General features: G+C 36.8%; 3 protein-coding genes across 3 annotated transcripts; all 3 read right to left on the bottom strand.

Annotated features, from left to right (window-relative positions):
• Window positions 1–1,408: 1,408 nt before the first annotated feature.
• Window positions 1,409–2,764, bottom strand: LOC120167322 (F-box protein At3g07870-like). The gene has a single exon (XM_039176379.1). The coding sequence runs from the start codon at window positions 2,762–2,764 to the stop codon at window positions 1,409–1,411; it is 1,356 nt and encodes a 451-aa protein (XP_039032310.1).
• Window positions 2,765–15,138: 12,374 nt separating this feature from the next.
• Window positions 15,139–16,104, bottom strand: LOC120167321 (protein CANDIDATE G-PROTEIN COUPLED RECEPTOR 7-like). The gene has a single exon (XM_039176378.1). It carries the CDS (start codon window positions 16,102–16,104, stop codon window positions 15,139–15,141), a length of 966 nt encoding a protein of 321 aa, XP_039032309.1.
• A 1,601-nt stretch (window positions 16,105–17,705) lies between these two features.
• Window positions 17,706–19,086, bottom strand: LOC120167218 (protein CANDIDATE G-PROTEIN COUPLED RECEPTOR 7-like). Its single transcript, XM_039176298.1, has one exon. The coding sequence runs from the start codon at window positions 19,060–19,062 to the stop codon at window positions 17,737–17,739; it is 1,326 nt and encodes a 441-aa protein (XP_039032229.1). The 5' UTR covers window positions 19,063–19,086; the 3' UTR covers window positions 17,706–17,736.
• Between the last annotated feature and the right edge of the window lie 162 nt (window positions 19,087–19,248).

Raw genomic sequence — 19,248 nt, 5'->3', positions numbered from 1 at the left:
GAACATCAAGTCTCCAACGTTTAACTACAAGTTTAATCAAAGACCTTTTAACGAAAACCGGTCCATCATCATCATCATCACGAGGAAAAACGAAACCCAGTTTTCGTGTATGGTTAGGCCACATAGGTTTTTGTTGGTAGCAAAGAAAGAAAGTGGAAGGAGACTGTCGGAGATGTGCGTGAACAAAAAGGGAGAGGAGATTAGGGCATACCATCTCTTGCAGACTATTCGACAGGACAACCACAGCTGGTTGGCAGGGAGCCGTCTTACTATTTCGACGACCAAGTCATCGGAAAGATGTTCAGAACCTCCGCCGTTAACCTTACCCTGACCATCACCAACACTAAGAAGCTTCTGGAGTGCAGACATGATCATCGATGTTTCAGAACCAAAGAACATAGAAGAAAATATGTTGGTGACTTGTGTTTTACTTTTACTAGGGTTTAGGGATGACAGACTTGTGATTATACTTATATACACGTATGGTTCTATTGTTAAGGAAGTATATTAATGGGCGGAGGCTAGTAAAGTTCTATGGGCTTTGTTTTATATAACTTATATTTTCTTTTTTCTTTTTGAAGTACTACTAATAAAAGGAATAATGTTAAAATCTATTTTTATTGGTGTGATTATTTTTATTCTTATCTTTTTAATTATTTTTAATGGTGTGATTCCTCTGGTGCTACTTTATTGACTTCCAATAAGCAAATTGGAAACTACTCGATGCCTAAAGCTGAAATATGGGCGATATACAAAGGTCTAAAACTTGCATGGGATCATGATTTTGAAAGGTTGATCGTGCAAACAGATCGTGAAGATGCTTATAGACTCCTTTCTCCTCCTGATACTAGCCCTTTTGCTTTGGTGACGGCGATAGCTGATCTTTGTACCAAAGCTTGGTTTATAGATTTCCAGAAAATATATCGAGAAACAAATATCACCGCGGACTTCAATGCGAAGATGGACACCTCCTCGGATGGTTCGACTACCATTTTTCCATTGCTTCCACCTCAACTGCTTCGTATACTAGAGAGAGACCTTGATGGTCCCCCATCTACGTATAAGAGTTTAATGTACTAGCTTTTGCTTCTCCCACTAAAAAAAACAGAGCAAAGTGTTTGCTGCTGCTAATGGTTATTGCTTGGCTAATGAACTGGACTATTTTGGGGTATGTTTTGTTTGTTCTTGTTTTGCGGTGTATTTCGATGCTTTCTTTTGTGTTCTAGTTTCATTGAAGCACCAGTTAGTAATATTTTGATCTTTGACTAATTTTGCTTATATTAATAAAATTACATTTGCTGTGCAAAAATAAATAAATAAATAAGAGCAACATCTTTAATCAAATTTTGATATATGATATCTATGATTTAACTAAACAAGCAAGCAAATAATCTCCTACATGATGCATCTAATTCACATAAATTCTAGATAATCCAGGATAAAAGTTGGTCAATGAGACCATACTTTTGGTGTAACTGGTATGCCCTAAATACTTACTCAAGAACTTAGCACTCCCATTTAATTTAACCTTCTCCACTGTATTCGTCGATAAATTGTAGTGAAACACTCCCTTTTGTGGCCAGACTAGTAATATTTTCCCATCCTGAATGCTCACAAGTTTTACATGGCAATTATCCGGAATGCTCCCCAAAAAATAGCTCTCAAAACTTGGATTAAAATCAAGATGGTAGATCCGATGCCAACGCACCACCGCGGTATAATAGTCGCCCTTGCCGCAGACGTCAGCAGCCCATGCAAAGACATCTTGTCCTGACAAATACCAACATGTTAGTCGACCGTCCATCTCTAACAGATGCATCCGATGATGGGATTTCATCGTTTGGCATGGACAACTTGGATGAGGCAGTGTACTAAACTTTTCATCGTCCATGGTGAACATCATGATAGATTTCTCACATGTGGATGATGAACGGTGAATCATCCAGTAAAGCGTGTTATCAAGTACCACCGGAGACGATCCCGGTCGGACGCGATAAGGAAGGGTACATAACCTTCTCCACTTGGTGGAACCTAGAGTGAGTACATCATATTCAAAAAGGGTGTCTGTGTTACTTGTACCTGTCGTGTGAAAATGGAGCAGCCTGTACTCTTGCATTGATGAATGATAAAAGAATCCACAATATCCACTTAGGGTAAAATTATAAGGATTATGAATAGCTATTAGTTCTCCGGTGACCGGATTGCAGATATAGATTTGATCGAGATCGCGGATTCTAGTCGAAAACAAACCGAGATTTCCCACTTGGAACTCAATTGGTAAGAAAGTAGAACCAGAAAAAAACCAACAAGACGAAAGAAAAATCAACCCATTGCAAGAAGAAACGGGAACAACACCATCAAGCTTCCAACGTTCAGCTAAAAGTTTATTCAAAGACCTTTTGACAAAAACCGATCCATTGGCATCATCATCATCATGAGGAAAAACGAAATCCAGTTTTCTTGTATGATTAGGCCACATAGGATTCTGTTGGTAGCAAAGAAAGAAAGTGGAAGGAGATTGTCGGACATGCGCATGAGCAAAAGAGGGAGAGGAGATTAGGGCATACCATCTCTTGCAGACTAGTCGACAAGCCAACCACAGCTGGTCGGCAGGGAGCCATCTCAGTATTTCGATGACCAAATCATCGGAAAGATATTCAAAACCTCCGCCGTTTACCTTACCCTGACCTTCACCAACACTAAGCAGCTTCTGAAGTGAAGACACGATCGATGTTTCAAAACTAAAGAACATAGAAGAAAACATGTCGGTGACTAGGGTTTTACTTTTACTAGGGTTTAGGGTTCACAGGCTTGTGATTATACTTATATTATATACACTTATGGTTTTATTGTTAAGGAAGAATATTAATGGGCTTTGGATTATGGAACTTGCACGATTAATGAGGAAGATGGAATTAATAATTAATATATTTTTATAAAAATATTTAATTAATTTCATTTACAATTTCATTTAAATACTATTTTTATAATTAATATCATAATTAATATATTTTTACAAGTAAATTTAATCAATTACAACTTAATTTAAATACTATTTTCATCAGACAAATATTATCTAAAATGAACTCTAAGACTAATAATTAATTTGTTACTAACTTCACTTATGATAAAATTAATAATCTTTAAAATACATCTAATTCACAAGGATTTTGGATAAACCAGGATACAAGTTCAAACTTGTGGTAGGTAATCAGTAAATATACTTCCTCGAACTAATTGATTCCCTTGAATTTGAGGTACTTAAAGTATTTAATGTTTTTCATCTATGTTTTAAAAAGTTGACATGTGGTTATATTTAAAGAATACTTGAGGTACTTAGATGAAAAAGATTGAATACTTTAGGTACCTTCTTATTTTCATTTTTCTTGCATTTGCATCTTCATGACATAAAGGTGTTAATTCGTAAATGATTGCAGTATTGAAAGGCACTCATAATGAAACAAGGATTTTCTTAGCCAAGTCATCTAGATCAAATGCTCGATGATGATCCAAGGACCGACAAAGAAAGGCAACCGATGGAAGAAAGAATTCAAAGATGATTGATGATTTCATTCGAAGGTGTGAAGACCGAGATACTCTCTACAAGTCGGATGCAAGTTAAGGCAAGAATGAGAAAACTCTTCACAGAGACATAAGGGTCATTTCGAAACCTCAAGATTCGATAATAGACAAAAGGAAGACATGAACATCATCAATTGCGAGAGATGGCTCAACCTTAGGGCAACAATGAATGTGAGTGTAATATCGGAAGATGGTTCAAAGAAATGAAGACATATATTTGTTCTAAGCATCTGGTGTAATGAAACCTTGTTGTCTAAGTGAAGGTTGTTCTACAATGATCAATTTCGAAATTAACATCTTTTGCATCTACATCCGCATTTTAAGTATTTTTTACATACATTCGGTCATTAAAATAAGAGAATAATTTGTGGAGGATTCCATGAAAGAGATTTTGAAAGAAAATAGAATTCATCCTAATCATACCAAGTTGATCGTGAGCCATGAATGAGATATTAAAGTGGATTAATAGAATCAAGAGTCTTCATGAACAACTTGTGAAAACTCAACAAGAGATGAATAATCAAGCGAAGATATTTCAAGACGAATCAAGAGAGAAGATGTCTAAATTGATGCACATAATGACTATTGTGATCCATGGGAAGAAGCCACTAGAGGATCCTGCTACAAAAACCTTGAATGAGAATCTAAATATTAGTTGTGGGACCAAAGTGACATTAGCAAATGACCCAGAGCCAGTTAAAGAGCAAGATAACTCAACTCATCTCTCAAAATTAGATGTGGTTCCAGACGACACCATTGAATTGATAATGAATGAAGACACAACGAAAGATGAATGTTTCATGTTTCCTTATAAGAGATGGGCCTCACTCGAAGAAGTAGGATCCCGCTACAAAGCCCTTGAATGAGAATCTAAATATTAGTTTTTTTTGCTCAGCAAAATATGTTTTATTAAGGATATGAAAAAGCGAAACTCAAGGCCTAAGTTGTGTGCCTCATTAAAAACCTCCCTATACCTAATTGGAGGAAAAGAGTACAACACAACTAGGAATAGTTACAACTCAACAACTGATTTCTACGGACTATCATCTAAAAAGTGATTGAACAAAACAATTAAAAAATGCAGCATATCGCAATTACAAACCCGACCAATTCTCTGCTGATAAAGTTTTCACAAAGAGATTCAAATCCATCTTTTCAAGTCACACTTCACCCCATTCTCCAAATAAGCTTAATGCTCACCAACTACCCAAAGATACCTACATAATCAAAACTCAAAACACCAGCGACAACATCCAGTTCAGACAGAAAACATACAACACCAACCAAAACTCAATTCAGTATGAAAACACACAAACCCAACTTAATTTAGTATAAAAACACACAAAACCAGCATCTAACAGCAAAAACTACAAAACTTCCCCTCAGCCTTCTAGTTACAGAGAGAGAATGATGGAATAAGTTTAAAGCAAGATCAACAAAAACCAGTAGAGCAAAAGAACGTCTCTGTCAACAGAACAACAGAAAAATATGGAGTATACAAGGTGGAGATGCCGGACGTAGATGAGGTCATTATACTTGTGGATAAGAAACGTAGGCCTTCTCCAATTAGATTGAACAGAAACGACAGCATTAAGATTACCAAGCAATATGCCAAATAGCCACCCACAGTCCTGTCGGAACATCTCCGTAACCACTCAGTTCCGAAATAGTAAACCTACAGCCTGCAAACTTCTTCTTCGACTGAAATTTTCTAAACCCGAAATTTTACTCCCTGCAATTCAACTAAAAGGCAATGGATTGGGATTGGGATACTCATTCTGATGCCTCGCTAGCCAAAATTTCCCGAACCAAAATCTCTTCTGAACCTTTAAATTATATTCCTAATTCTCTTCCAATCTGTAAAGTTTTCATCACTTCTCTCTTTTGGATCATCCATCTTGCTTGAAGATCAGAATCGGATAAAGATCTTCCTTCTAATTCAGTCGAATCTTCCTCACACTCTACCTTCTTCTTATTTTTCTTTATTCGACATCTTTTATTCTTCCTTGGGATGTTTGTAAATTTATCCTGAATGCTTTGTAAAGAACTGTATTTTTTGTTTTTCCCCAATTTTGATTTTTGGTTCTGTCTGGCTTTGCAAAATAGAATATCCTCATTCAAATAGGTTGAAACATTGAACCTCTGTTCCAGATCCTCCCACTCTTTCCCTGAATTGGTCTTTCCCCCTATTTGATATGCTATTACCCCATCCTCTTTGCCTTCCCCCCTTACTTTTTTTGTTAACACCTATATAATTAAGGCCCATACAAAACACATCCTCCACTTCCCGAGTATCTGATTGTCCTTCCCAAAAAGACAACTCTTCTAACTTATCTTTTATATCCTTATTGACACATACTGGATTAAATAACTTCTTACTAACTTCTAATTCCTCTCTCTCCTCATGGCCCACCGCAACATTACTTTGCTTCTGAACAATCCCAGCTTCATTATCATTGTTTCTCAGACCCTTAATTGTTTCCTCACTAATGTTTCTTTCCACCACCTCCTCACCCGACAAGCAACAGCCTATAAGAATATTTCCCATGTAACTTAATTGAATTTCGGCTTCCTCAATCCACCTTCCGTTGCTTTTTTCTTCCGATGAGACCCTGGTTCTTCCTGACGATGACTCTGAATCAACAACCACCGGACACTCTTTTTCTTCTTGCTTTCGAACAATTGTAACACCTCTGCATATCATTTGTTCCAGAAATCTAACTTTAAATATGTCTCTACCAGCTTCAAGATCGATAACTTCATCAATTGACTCTCTCATGTTCGTTGCAATAAGAATCGTCATCTCCTCACAGCCCATTGCTTGAAAAGCAGTATCTCCCATTGCTAAATATTCACCCCATTGCTCAGCTATCCTCTTGAACTTGGTATGATTCCAACAATGCAACGGCACACCAAATAGTTTAATCCAAGTTACTCTTTGAGATGATCTATACGATTCTAACCATGGTTGTGGGGCTAAAGTGACATCAGCATATGACCCAAAGCCAGTTAAAGAGCAAGGTAACTTAAGTCAGCTCTCGAAATTAGATGTGGTTCCAGACGACACTGTTGAATTGATAATGAATGAAGACACAACGAAAGATGAATGTTTCCTTATACGAGATGAGCCTAACTCAAAGAAGGACATAGAAGAAGACCAAATGTTGATCAAGAAGACTAAAAAGGGTTAGGCTCTTTTCCTAACAGCCCATACAGGGAAATCTTGTCCCAACAAACACTTACATGTTAACCGACCATCCATCTCTAATATATTCATCCGATCCTTGGATTCAATTGTTTGGCAACTCGCTAATCTTAGCCGAATCGAATTCAATATCATATGAAAACCATCAAGTTAAATTTTTCGTAAGCGCTTGCATTACAAACATGGATCGTGTACTTTTGTAGTTAAGAAGTCGAAAAGCTAGCTTCCAGTTATTGTATTTTTTTGACATTCTAAATTTAATCTTAATCTTATTTAGAAGTGAGTGGAAGAGAGCACTTAAGGGAAGAAAGGGAAATACTCTTAGTACCCATAACTTAAGAAAATATGAGGAAACAAAGATGAACAACTTATTCAACTTACCAAATGTCCATGCTTATTAAAAACCATTTAAGTAATATTCTTAAATTTGGAATCAAAAAATTATATGAGTCTATCGATATAAATAGATATTTTATCAATTAAATTATTTGATATTTGCGTCCAATTAAATTTCATCTTGTCAAATTAATCGAAAGTTCTTTACTTGATGTGAATTGATAATTGAATGAAAAAGGATGAACTTGGAAAGTCCTTTTTTTTAAGGAGGATATTTTGTATTAAGAATAGTTACAAAGTACACCACCTCAAGGACCTCATTAAAAAATCTCCCTAATCCTAAATGGAGGAAAAAGAGTGTGCCTTGAGGTGGTAGAAATCAGAAAACACAAAGTTGTAACATCACACATACCATACTCCAGTCCTATAACACCCCAAAACCATTACAAGAAATACAACACAAATAAACTATAAAAATGCATTGAGAACTAAAAGGAGATCGGACACCGATAGCATGGCCAACGTAACGAACCAAAACAACACACGTGATAGCGCCCGCAACCAGAGCTTGATCGAAGACTATCCCTAATCCATGGAGAACCACACTTGCATAAACTGAACCAATGAAGGAGTAAGGACAAGAATATCGATTTTCTATAGATCCATGCAATGTTAAGGAGACTGTCCAGCAAAAACTAACAGAAAAACTATAGACACTAGCACTAGCTGCCAACATACTCCTCCAAGGACCGAATCATAATACCAGGGATCAAATAATCTACACGATGCTATCTAGAAGAAACGAAGCTTCTATTTGGTTATCTTTGGACAAACAATGAAAGGCGCTGAAAATCCACAAAGTTGAGCGATGGCACCCACCATAGCTACTGGAAAACAGCTTCCAGACAAAGCAACATAACTTCGAATAGACCGCCCGCAATAAGAAGAAAAACCAGAAGAACCTCTCATAATCATGGCTGATTCGAAAATGCGAAGAAACCTCGATCAGCTGCACCTCTTCTGACAGCTTGAGTTACCTTTCGCCTCCTCCTAAACTTTAACTTACTTTTCAAAATGTTGCTAGTGTATACCACGACCGACCCTTCCATATCTTTTGATAAAATAATATCATCTTTTGTATTAGAACTAGCGTAGATAGGCTTCTGGGAATAAGCCAAATCCAATTCTCTATTTGATGCCTTTTGTCCCCCACTAACATTATTTTTTGGACCAACAGAATCAACAATAGAGATATCGTGCATATTCTCCACTGCCATAGCCCTCCTTTTATCGTTAAAAACCTTGAACTTCATCCCATCAATAGGCGTGCTTGGCAAATCTTGCAACTGCACAATACCTACATTAGCATTACACGTTTCCACCATCGCCCCAACAATCTCCCAACTAACTTCTTCCAAGGCATTAGACTTGTCAATCCTCTGACAGCCCGAAACGTGTGCCGCTACTTCACTAGACAATACCGAGGAATTAAAATCAATTGCACCATGCTCTTCGATACAAGGGACCACACCTTCTTTCTCAAAACCTAGGAGCCTCGTACCACCAACATCAAACGAGGGAACATTGTACGAGATCGGCAAAACATTCCCCTGCGTATTATCTTCGATAGAATCACATAAATCCCAAATCCTAAGTGCTCTCTACAAGCTTTTTCTAAAATATTAAGCATGTCACTCCCCTAAAAAACATACCCATGCGTAGCTGTTCCACTACGTAATGTCGAGGAATCTTTATCACCAGCCCATACCTCTTCGATGCAAGGAATTTTGCCAACTTTCTCAGCTCTACCACCCGCATACGGTCCACTAATGAATCCTTGAATTTCTTCATGAACTTCCTCAATCGAAGACGAATCTTTTCAAATAGATTCTGGGTTGAAATAAGGTTCAAACTCAGAAACAAAAACTGTAAACGTCTGATCTCCAACTTTCAATTTGAAGGATTCTTCCACTCGAGTTTGATAGTTCGTGACAATCTGAAACAACGGCCTATCAAACAAGCCTAGATTTAAGGTCACTTCCTCAATGTAGATAAGAGCTCCCCATTTTTCTGCAATGTATCTGAAGGTTGAATGGCTCCATACAAATGTTGGAATCCCTTTACATGATAACTATTCCCGACGACTGTTGCACTGAAAGTTTTCCGACCACACTTCTACTTTTTCAAAGCAATTTTTCAACGCCCCCATCTAATTTTTAAGGGTATAATCTCTACTCTCTTTATCTTCAAAAATGATTAAAATCGCTAAACCACTTAACCTCATAATCTTCGGACCTAATATGCCTTCCTTATGCATAATAGCAGCCAATTCTTTCATTTTTATAAATTTTCTGCACCATCCTACCAAACTATCTCTAAGACTTGATAGTTTGTCCTCGTCAACAACACCGACGATGGGATCCACTGAAGGACTAGCATCTTCCACTCTGCTCTTGGCCTCAGCTAATTTTAAAATGGAAATCTTCTTTCTCCAGAAAGCATCACGAGGTTGATATCTCGCCAAGAACACTCTAACCTTATTTCCTTGAATCCATGATCCATCAGCATAGATGATAGCCTTCTTCGCTTCCTCCAATCTAGAAAAACGAACGAAACCAAACCTGCTCCCTCCCTTGCTTATTTTGATAGGGATGAAAGAATTGACCACCTCACCATATCTATCGAATATAAATCGAAGACCTTGATGATGAAAAAAATCTGGAATATTGAAAATTATCACTGAAACATAATTTTTCCCAACCGAAAACCTCGCCTTACTCACCTTACTCGCCATAAATTAACACAACAAGATTCTTTGGATTAAAATTTGATGATAAAGATTTAAAAGGGTAATAATCCCTTAGTTGGACGGTGTTCGACTCGTGCTTATTAAAACATTTTTATTGCTCGACTCGACTCGTAGCTCGTTAAGCTCGTTAAAATTTTGCTCAACTCGTACTCAATTAAAAAGCTTGTTGCTCGTTAAGTTTAATGCTCGTTGTTCACCTCGATGCTCGTTAAGCTAGTACACTATAATCTATTTTGCTATAATTTATGACTTTTGTGCGAAATAGGGGTTTTCGCTATAATTTATGAATTTTGAGTGAAATAGGGGTTTCGGCTATAATTTAAGACAATCGTAGTTGGTCAGCAGGGCCGTCTTAGTATTTCGACGAAGAAGTCATCGGAGAGATGTTCGAAGCCTCTGCCGTTAACCTTACCTGGATCATCACCAACACTAAGAAGCTTCTGAAGGGAAGACATTATCTTCGATGTTTCGGAAGCAAAGAACATAGAACAGAACTTGGTGTCGACTAGGGTTTTACTTTTACTAAGGTGTAGGGTTCACAGGTTTGAGACTTGTGATTATGCTTATACAGACTTACGGTTTTTTTAAAATTTTTTAAGTTTATATTTTAATTAAAATAATGTTTGTTTAAATAAATTATTAATTAATTAATTAACATTTATTATTAACATAATATATTGATATTTTTATAAAATTTCATATAAATATTTTTTTGGTTTCAAACAATGAATGCCAGCTTTATTACCTCATTGGGAAACGAAAAAAAATTAAAGTCTGAAACACTTAAGCCTTCGTGCTAGGGAAATGAAAAGAAACAATGCAATAGAACAAACTGGTTCCTAAAAATACAAATAACAAAAGCAAAATCAAAATCAAAAGTCACTAAAAGCAGCTGGCCTTCTCCACCCTACAAATGAGAATATCAACGATGAAGAAACTGAGCAAGGGAGAAAGAGAAAAAACTTAAGGAAAGAGCCTGAACTCCACGGGAAACAAACGGTGGTCCTATAAACCCCTAGGCCATGCGTTCAGTACAGCAAAATAGGTTTTTAGTGGCTTTTTTAAGCGCCGCTAAAAATAGTAATGTCGCTAGTAAGAGCGTCGCAAGAAGTGCCACAAAAGTTAGCGGTATTTGTTCTTTCAAACACCGTTATATGTTGTGATTTATAGTGGTATTTTTGTCTATAAACGTCGCTAATTCTCTTATCTTTAGTGGCATTTTTTGTCAAAAACGCCGCTAATTCTCTTGTCTTTAGAGGTTTTTTTGCCATAAACGCTGATAATTCTGTAACAACCTGAAAATTGGAAAAAAATAAATATTTAATTGAAATTTGAGGATTTAATTGTGTAATTGGATAAAATTGGAGACTAAATTGAAAGTTTTCAAAACTTGTAGGTTGTTGTAGAGTTTAAGGAAATTCAAGGACTAAGCCCTGAATTTACCCCTGGAGTGTCAGCATACATGCATTACAAGCGTGAAATTCATTCTGAAATCAGAATGAATTTCACCAAATTTCCTCCCTCAAAGCCCCAACTTCCAAATACGATCTCGACATTATCCGACCTCCGATCGTTGTTTTGAAAACACCATCGTGTTCATCATCGAGTGAGGAACAAACCCCTTAAGTTAATTGAAGTGAAACGCTGCCAAACGTCGTGAATTTCAAGTTAAAGTCTCGACTTTTTTTAGCATCACTGCCGAGAAAATCTTAAATTCATCACCGATCGTCGCTCGGTTTTTGACACCTCCCGCACCATCGTGTTCCTTGTGTTGTTCCGAGTTCGTCGGTGTCATCCTTGGTCTTCGTAGACGGCGGCGCGTGAGGAGGTGAAGTGGTCAAAGTTTTCTATTTGTTGAAATCGAGCACTCCACCGTTCAAAATTGTGAACCGAGCTTTGTAAGTGCCTCGAAATCTTAAAATATTTTTTAGGATTTTTTCCGTGAATTTACCGACTTCAGAACATGTCCCACGCGCCCCCACACGCCGCCATTGCGCGTGGGGAAGGTTAAAATGACCAGTTTGACCGGTTTTGAACCCGACCCGTTGACTGTTGACCGTTTATCGGGTGATATTTTAGTAATTATTTTGAAAATGGTGATATTTTGGTAATTATTTTTGAAAATGGTGATATTTTCGTAATTTTTTTTAAAAAGAGATAATTTCATAAATTTAAAAAAATGATATTTTAGTAATTATTTTGAAAAGGGTGATATTTTTGTAAATTTTTTTAAAAGGGTGATAAATGTGTAAAATGGTTGATCATATCTTGATCACCTTTGACCAGAACTTTGACCGGCCATTAAACGACCGTTAATCTTTATCGAGTATACTTACCCTGACATTTTTTGACGTTCTGAATCTGTTTTTGGGGTCCGTTTCTCCAAATTCGAACCCGAAAGTCTCCAAATCATCAGTCAAACCCGTTGACTTTGATTTTGACCAAGAATTCAAATTTCCAGAAGGTCATATTTTATGTTTTTCAATGTCCTGAATCTAATTCCAAAGTCTGTTTTGCTAAATTCAAACCTGAAATTCCCGAATCAAGCATGTGAACCCAAAAGTCTTAGTATTTTAGTATTTTGATTATTTATTTGAGATTTGGGTAAAGAATTGATTTAGTAAAAATATTTTATGAATGTACTTGTGTTTCATCTGAGCAAGGATCGGTTAGGTCCGGAGTTGTCCGTTCGTTAGATCAACCTGAACTACGTACTACGAGAATTACCCGTAGGTTTCCGTATATTATTTAAATAATATTTAGATTATTTATATTAGGATTCCAATATAGTTTTTTCTTATTCGTAGGATCTAGCGCTGCAGTAGAGCGTGATCGACAGACCTAGTAGTAGGCTTCTCTATCTGATTTCTCATACTGTTACAGGTGTGTTTCCTGACAGTATTACATTACTGTTTTAAAATGATTCATCTGAATACCAAGTATTTGATATCTGATTTACTATATATTCGATATAATTTTTGGATTAAGGTATTTCATACCGATTTCTGATATCTGATTATCTGACATCTGAATTACCACATATTACTATTTTGAATTTTGATTTCCGTATTTCTGCATATGGTTTCCAAGCATGAAACATTTTTATGTTTTAAGTGATTAATCATTGTTTTCACTTGAATACATTCATGTTTAATATTGTCATTGGTGGGTATTGTTGAAGGAAGATTATCTGCAGACACCTCGACTTTGTGCTCAGGGTCTAAATGGCATGTGCGGTTGGGTGTATGGTTCTGGGGAACCTACATATTTATGATGTGAACAGATGGGGGTAGTGTTCATGTTTAAAAATAAAAACATATTGCATAAACCGATTTTATTGAAAGATTTTATCTGTATGTTTTTTATTCTGTATGGAGCACACTGGGCTTTTTAGCTCATTCTGTAGTTTTTACCCTTTTTCAGATAACAGTAGATCATAAGCTAGCAGATTTGGCATCAGGGGAGATCAACTACTTATTTTGTACGAACGTATATCTCTATATGTTTTTCGGTTATGTTTGGTGACATGTATTTGCTATCGTTTTGGATATATATGTATTATTAATATTTTGTTCTATATTATATCTAATGTATTATAAGTTGTTTTAAATAAAAAAATCTCTGAATGGGATATGTGACCACTTAGGTTTGGGTCTAACTTACAGATCGGGTCTGGGTGTTACAAATTCTCATCTTTAGTGGCGTTTTTATAATAAACGCCGCTATAAATTATAATTTGTAGTTTCATTTTTATCACAAACACCGCTATTTGCAAAAGATTGGCATAGGCAGGTTTGATTGAGTTGCTCTTCGTTCAACCCATATATTATTAATCATCAGTATCTTAATCCTTAAACTTCTATTAATGCTAATATAATATTATTTTACTGATGAGTTTAAACCTTGGGTCTCTCAAGTAACATTTTTCAGAGCTAGAGAATATGAAGGTAAGTAATTTATTAAAGAAAACAATTTATCATCATTCATCGTACATGATATCTTTACAGAATATTAAGTCCAAAGCTAAAAAATTAAACTTTCATAGCTTTAAAGAATATCTTTGCACTCCTGGAGCTTTTCTTTTTCAATTACTTTCAGGATGGCTAAACCTCCACCAAATTCTTAAGACTGAGGAAAGCATGATGAAAGATACCATGGTCAGTGATTAAAAAATAATAATACTAAGAAACTTCGTAAAGAAACCAAAAGATGCAAATGCAATACTTACTTTCAACATCAAATCCAGCATACTTAAAGAGGTTCTAGGAGTTGAGGTTTAAAGGTATACAAATAATAGCTTGTAATTTATAGTATCAAACGTGGAATATAAATATAAAGTTGATCAGCAAGGATATTTGAGCTAGGGATTGGCATGGAACTCGAACCCGATGAGTCCCAACCCAACTCGACCCGATCGGGTCGAGTTTTTTTTCTAAAAAAATCGGATTCGGGTCGGATCGGTTTTTTAATTGTGATGTTTGGGTCGGATTCGGGTTTAGGGTGAAAAATGCCCGACTCAACCCGAAAAAAAAAACATAATTTTACCTTAAATATTCAGGCATAATTACAATAATATCCCTTTATATATTATTTTTTCAATTTAGTCATTGTTTTTATTGAATAAAAATAATATTTTTTTAGTATTTCGGGTCGGTTCGGGTTTTTAAGTTATATATCGCGTCGAGTTCGGGTCGGATGAAATCTTATTTTGGTCGGGTCGGGTCTCGGGTGGTGGATTCCTTGTTCTCGAGTCGAGTCGGATGGACCAAAAACCCGACTCATGCTCATGCCTAATTAGAGCAGATACAAATCCAACTCCAACATGCAACAAAAACTTACAGCATCATTTAAGACGGATTCTTTAAAGACCAAAGTATAAAGGTTCACATCAGTGCCAAGTTCCTGCAATTAAGATCATCATACATGGATACAACGTCTAACACAGTAGAAGTGGGATATATTGATAATTATAACAACACTGTACATTGTCCACTATAGAGTTAAATGATGGAGTGGATATATTGAGGTTAGTTTATTTAGGTAGTAAAGGCATAAAGCCAGATGAACAGTGCTGAACAATATACTATTTAACAACATAACACATAAATAAAACAATGCATACAACAAATATGTAAATTTAAACATTATTTTTTGGGTCGAAGCACCATCTAAGATGATTTACTATTCATTTTTCTTAAATCGTTGTCTATTTCCCCTCGTCTTCAAGCAGCGGCACCTCAGCAACAGCCTCTTTTTCTTCACCAACGATCACGGAATATCGGACACGCGCCTCCGGCATGAATCTATAGCAGGTAAGCACAAAAAACGCTATTGTGCACAACTCCACGGCCAACACGGTGGTCCAAGGATGCTTATACGAAGAAATCGTCACCAAAGCAGAAACCAGAACACGAGTTAAGTAGATATAACCGACGACCACAACGCAACACCGGATTACCATTCTCCGCTTGGTCGAATTCACCGCAGCGTTCCCATCCGTCTGAGCCGCCTCGTCCGAGTTCTCGGTCGACCGAGCAATTGGCAAAAGCACGGTCCAATAACAAATAGCATCAACAAACACAATCACTATCCTCCATGTGAATCCAAACGAACCGAAAGGTGAGGTTTCATCGACGACCAATTGGGCACCGTTGACAGCAGCCTGAAGTGGAATCACGATCATCGGAACCTTGTCTTCCAAGTAAGGTTTCAATTGCGACCAGCTGGTGCCGATCAAAAGGGCCAACACGGAAAGTAGGATCCCTTTAAAACAATCGGAACTGTGATACAAAATATCCCTACCGGGAGCGCCTCCGGTTCGTTTGATATAAGACGTATACTCTGCTTCGAAAACGAGACTGAAAGCTTTTAAAATAGCCAAGATTAGGACAAGGAAATGGATTCGAGAAACAGTAAGTCTGCTTTTATAAAGGACGTAAATCCAAATCAATGCAAGTGCGATATAAGCGAGGGACGAAAGGAAGTAAACCCTGGGGAGAATTGTTTCGCCGGCCGACAGATAGTCCCGACGGTTCTCGTGAGTGGACCGGAACTCGCCGGTGGGGATTACGGGGCGTTCATCGGATCGGATCTTCGTGAAACGGGTCTCAGCAAAACCGGAAGAAACAACAAGAGAGATGGAAATGAAAAGCAAAGAGGATCGGCACGTCATCGCAGTGGGAGAAATCTGGGAAAATAAAAACTTTTGACATTGATATGAGATTAAAAAGAGAATTATCTGCGTTTTCATTTGTCATCTTCACTTTGTTTATATCGGCCGGCAGCGGATTTCGAACGTTAGATTTATATAGTAAACTAAGTACATAAGTATTAATTATTCCCAATTTTGATTTTTTTATCAACAGAGTTGGTTCAAGTGGTAAGCAGCTTGAAATTACTTAAACAACATCTTAAGTTCGAGTCATTATGTAAGCAGAAAGTCTCTATTAGAAGACTTAATTATCAAAATCAAATGTACGACACGAATCGATCCAAATCTTAAAACCGGAAGGACAACAAGAAAAAAAAACACTTAAACATCTGGCTAAATGGTTCACTCTCTGCTTAGCAGGCTCTAAAATTTATCTATTTGTGATGTATAATGGAAATATAGGCATAATAATTTGATATAATAATAATTTTAGTCTCTATAATTTATAGATTTAATCAATTTGATCCTAATTTTAAATAATTTAATAATTTAATCCTTTATATTTAAAAATTCATTCAATTTAGTCTTTTTTTAACAATATTGTCAAACTAAGAAAGTCAATCGGATCAAAATAGTAGTTGGAAATGATAAAAGAAGGACAAACAATTTAGAAGAACAAAGACTAAATTAATAGAATTTTTAAATATGAAATATTAAATTTAGTGAATTATTTGGAACTAAGATCAAATTGATAAAATGTATAAATTTTAGAACATTATCATAAATCAAAGACAAGTATCTTTATTAAGGTAAAATATACGAAATGTTACTCAATTAATATTTCGATTATAAATAGATTAGTTTTCTAATAGTTACAATATAATCATTCAATTAAAATATTATTACAAATGCAACACTCGTCATTAAATATTCAACGAAATATATAATAATAGTTGTAATGTAAGATTAATGGTTTGAATTCTAACATTGTGAATGAAGTAAACTGGATTGGAATTGTCACTCATGTAATGAGTTTATGCAGTATCTGATCAAAATTAAACAATAAATAAATTAGAAGTCGATGGTTATAACTTTATTTAAAATTTTATAAATTCATTGGTCCTAATTAGGGATGGGCATGGGTCGGGTTTTTGGTCCACCCGACTTGACCCGAGAATAAGGAATCCTCCACCCGAGATCCGACCTGATCCCTACCAAAACAAGATTCCACCTGACCCGAACCTGACTCTATATATAACTTAAAAATCCGACCCGACCCGAAATAATAATAAAAATATTATTTTTATTCAATAAAAACATTGACTTAATTGAAAAAAATAATATATAGAGGGGTATTATTGTAATTATTCCTAAATATATAAGGTAAAATTATATATTTTTCGGGTCAAGTCGGGTATTTTTCACCCTAAACCCGAACCCGACCCGAATCCGATTTTTTTATAAAAAAAAACCCGACCCGATCGGGTCGGGTCAAGTCGGTCGGAACCCGTTGGATTCTGGTCCATGCCCATCCTAGTCCTAATATGAAGTTAATTATATTACTTTATCTTAGATTTTTCTTAACAACGATATGTTTAAGTATCTGGGTTTCGCCTCAATATCACAAGTTTGATTTGTTATCCATTTTTGCATTCATTCCCCATTTGTTTCCTCATTATCTTCAACCTTCAACAGGTCTGCACCAACATCATTTTCTTCGTCATCGATCGCGAAATACGAGTTATTCACCTCCGGCATGAATTTATAAGCGGTAAACACATAGAATGCGACCGTGGCCAACTCCCCGAGCACCGCATCAGTCCATGGATACTCGAACGAAGTAATTGTGGACAGAGCAACGACGGCTACATAAGTTAAGTAAACATAACAGATGACCACGATGTAATACTGCCTTAACTGTGTCAACTTCATCAAGTAAGTTGCGGCTTTCTCATCCGTCTGAGCCACCTCGCGGAGGTTCTTGATCCACCGGACAATATGTAAAAACACGGTGCAATAGGAAACAATATCGACGAACAGGATCGTCGTGTTCCATGTGACCTTATATGGGCTGAAAGGAGGAGCCTTATCGGAAAAAACTTGGGCGATATTGGCAACAACCTGGAGTGGAATCACAATCATTAAAACCCTGTTTACCTTGTGTTGCAAGTAAGGTTTTAGGAGCGACCAACCGGTGCCGATCGAAACGAGCAAGGTGAAAAACATGATCCCTTTCAGGAAACTGATAATTTGAAACGGAATATTCCAACAATCATCGACGATTCCTGTTCGTTTGATGTGAGATTTATTCTCTGCTTGGGAAATGAGATTGAGGGCTTTTAAAATAACCATGGCCAGCATGAAGAAATGGATTCGAGAAACAGTGAATCGTCTTCTGCAAATGATGTGAATCCAAATCCCGGCGAGGGTGAAGTAAACGAGGGACGAAAGGAAATAAACGCTCGGGAGCATTGTTTCGTCGGCGGAGAGATAATCCGGACTGTTGTTCTTTCCCTCGAGATTTAACATTGTCGATCGGACGGTCATTGATACACTGACTTGATTAAGACAATTTGCAAAGACGAGCGTGTATCGATCGGCATTGTTTATTCGAAAATCGGTGTACATATTCGATTCCCATTTGAGAGACTTGAAGTCATAGATGAGCTTCACGAGACCGGATTCTAGAACGCACGAGATATCATCGTCGGCGAGTTGTTGAAGCACGTGTATCCACGCGTCACGCGTGGAGAGGAAGAACCCGACTTTGGCCAAGTCGAGGTCCGGATTCTTGTTCGATAGAGTGACCTGCGAGACGCTGAGCACGAGGACGCCGGAGTCAGTGAACCTGAACTCGTCAAGTGGGATAATGGGGCGGGAATCGGATCGGATCTCCGTAAAACGGGTCTCAGCAAAACCGAAAGAAACAATAAGAGAGATCAAAAGAAAAAGCAACAAGGAGCGGAGCATGATCGCCATGGGAGAAATGAGGAAGCAAAAACTTATGGCATTCATGTGAAAGAAAATTCAGTTCTTAAAAAGAAAATCATCTTCGTTTTGATTTGTCATCCCTACTTTGTTCATATCGGGCAATGGCCGGCCGGAGCTTCGGAATGTTAAGTTTTGATGTTGACGTAGGAATTTAAAAAATATATTGTCAAATTA

The sequence above is a fragment of the Hibiscus syriacus genome, unplaced genomic scaffold (genome assembly GCF_006381635.1).
Source record: "Hibiscus syriacus cultivar Baekdansim isolate YM2019G1 unplaced genomic scaffold, ASM638163v2 tig00111671_pilon, whole genome shotgun sequence".
NCBI classification, from domain to species: Eukaryota; Viridiplantae; Streptophyta; class Magnoliopsida; order Malvales; family Malvaceae; genus Hibiscus; species Hibiscus syriacus.
The sequence above is the reverse complement of the archived record's forward strand: the minus strand, read 5'-3'. Positions and strand labels throughout refer to the sequence as shown.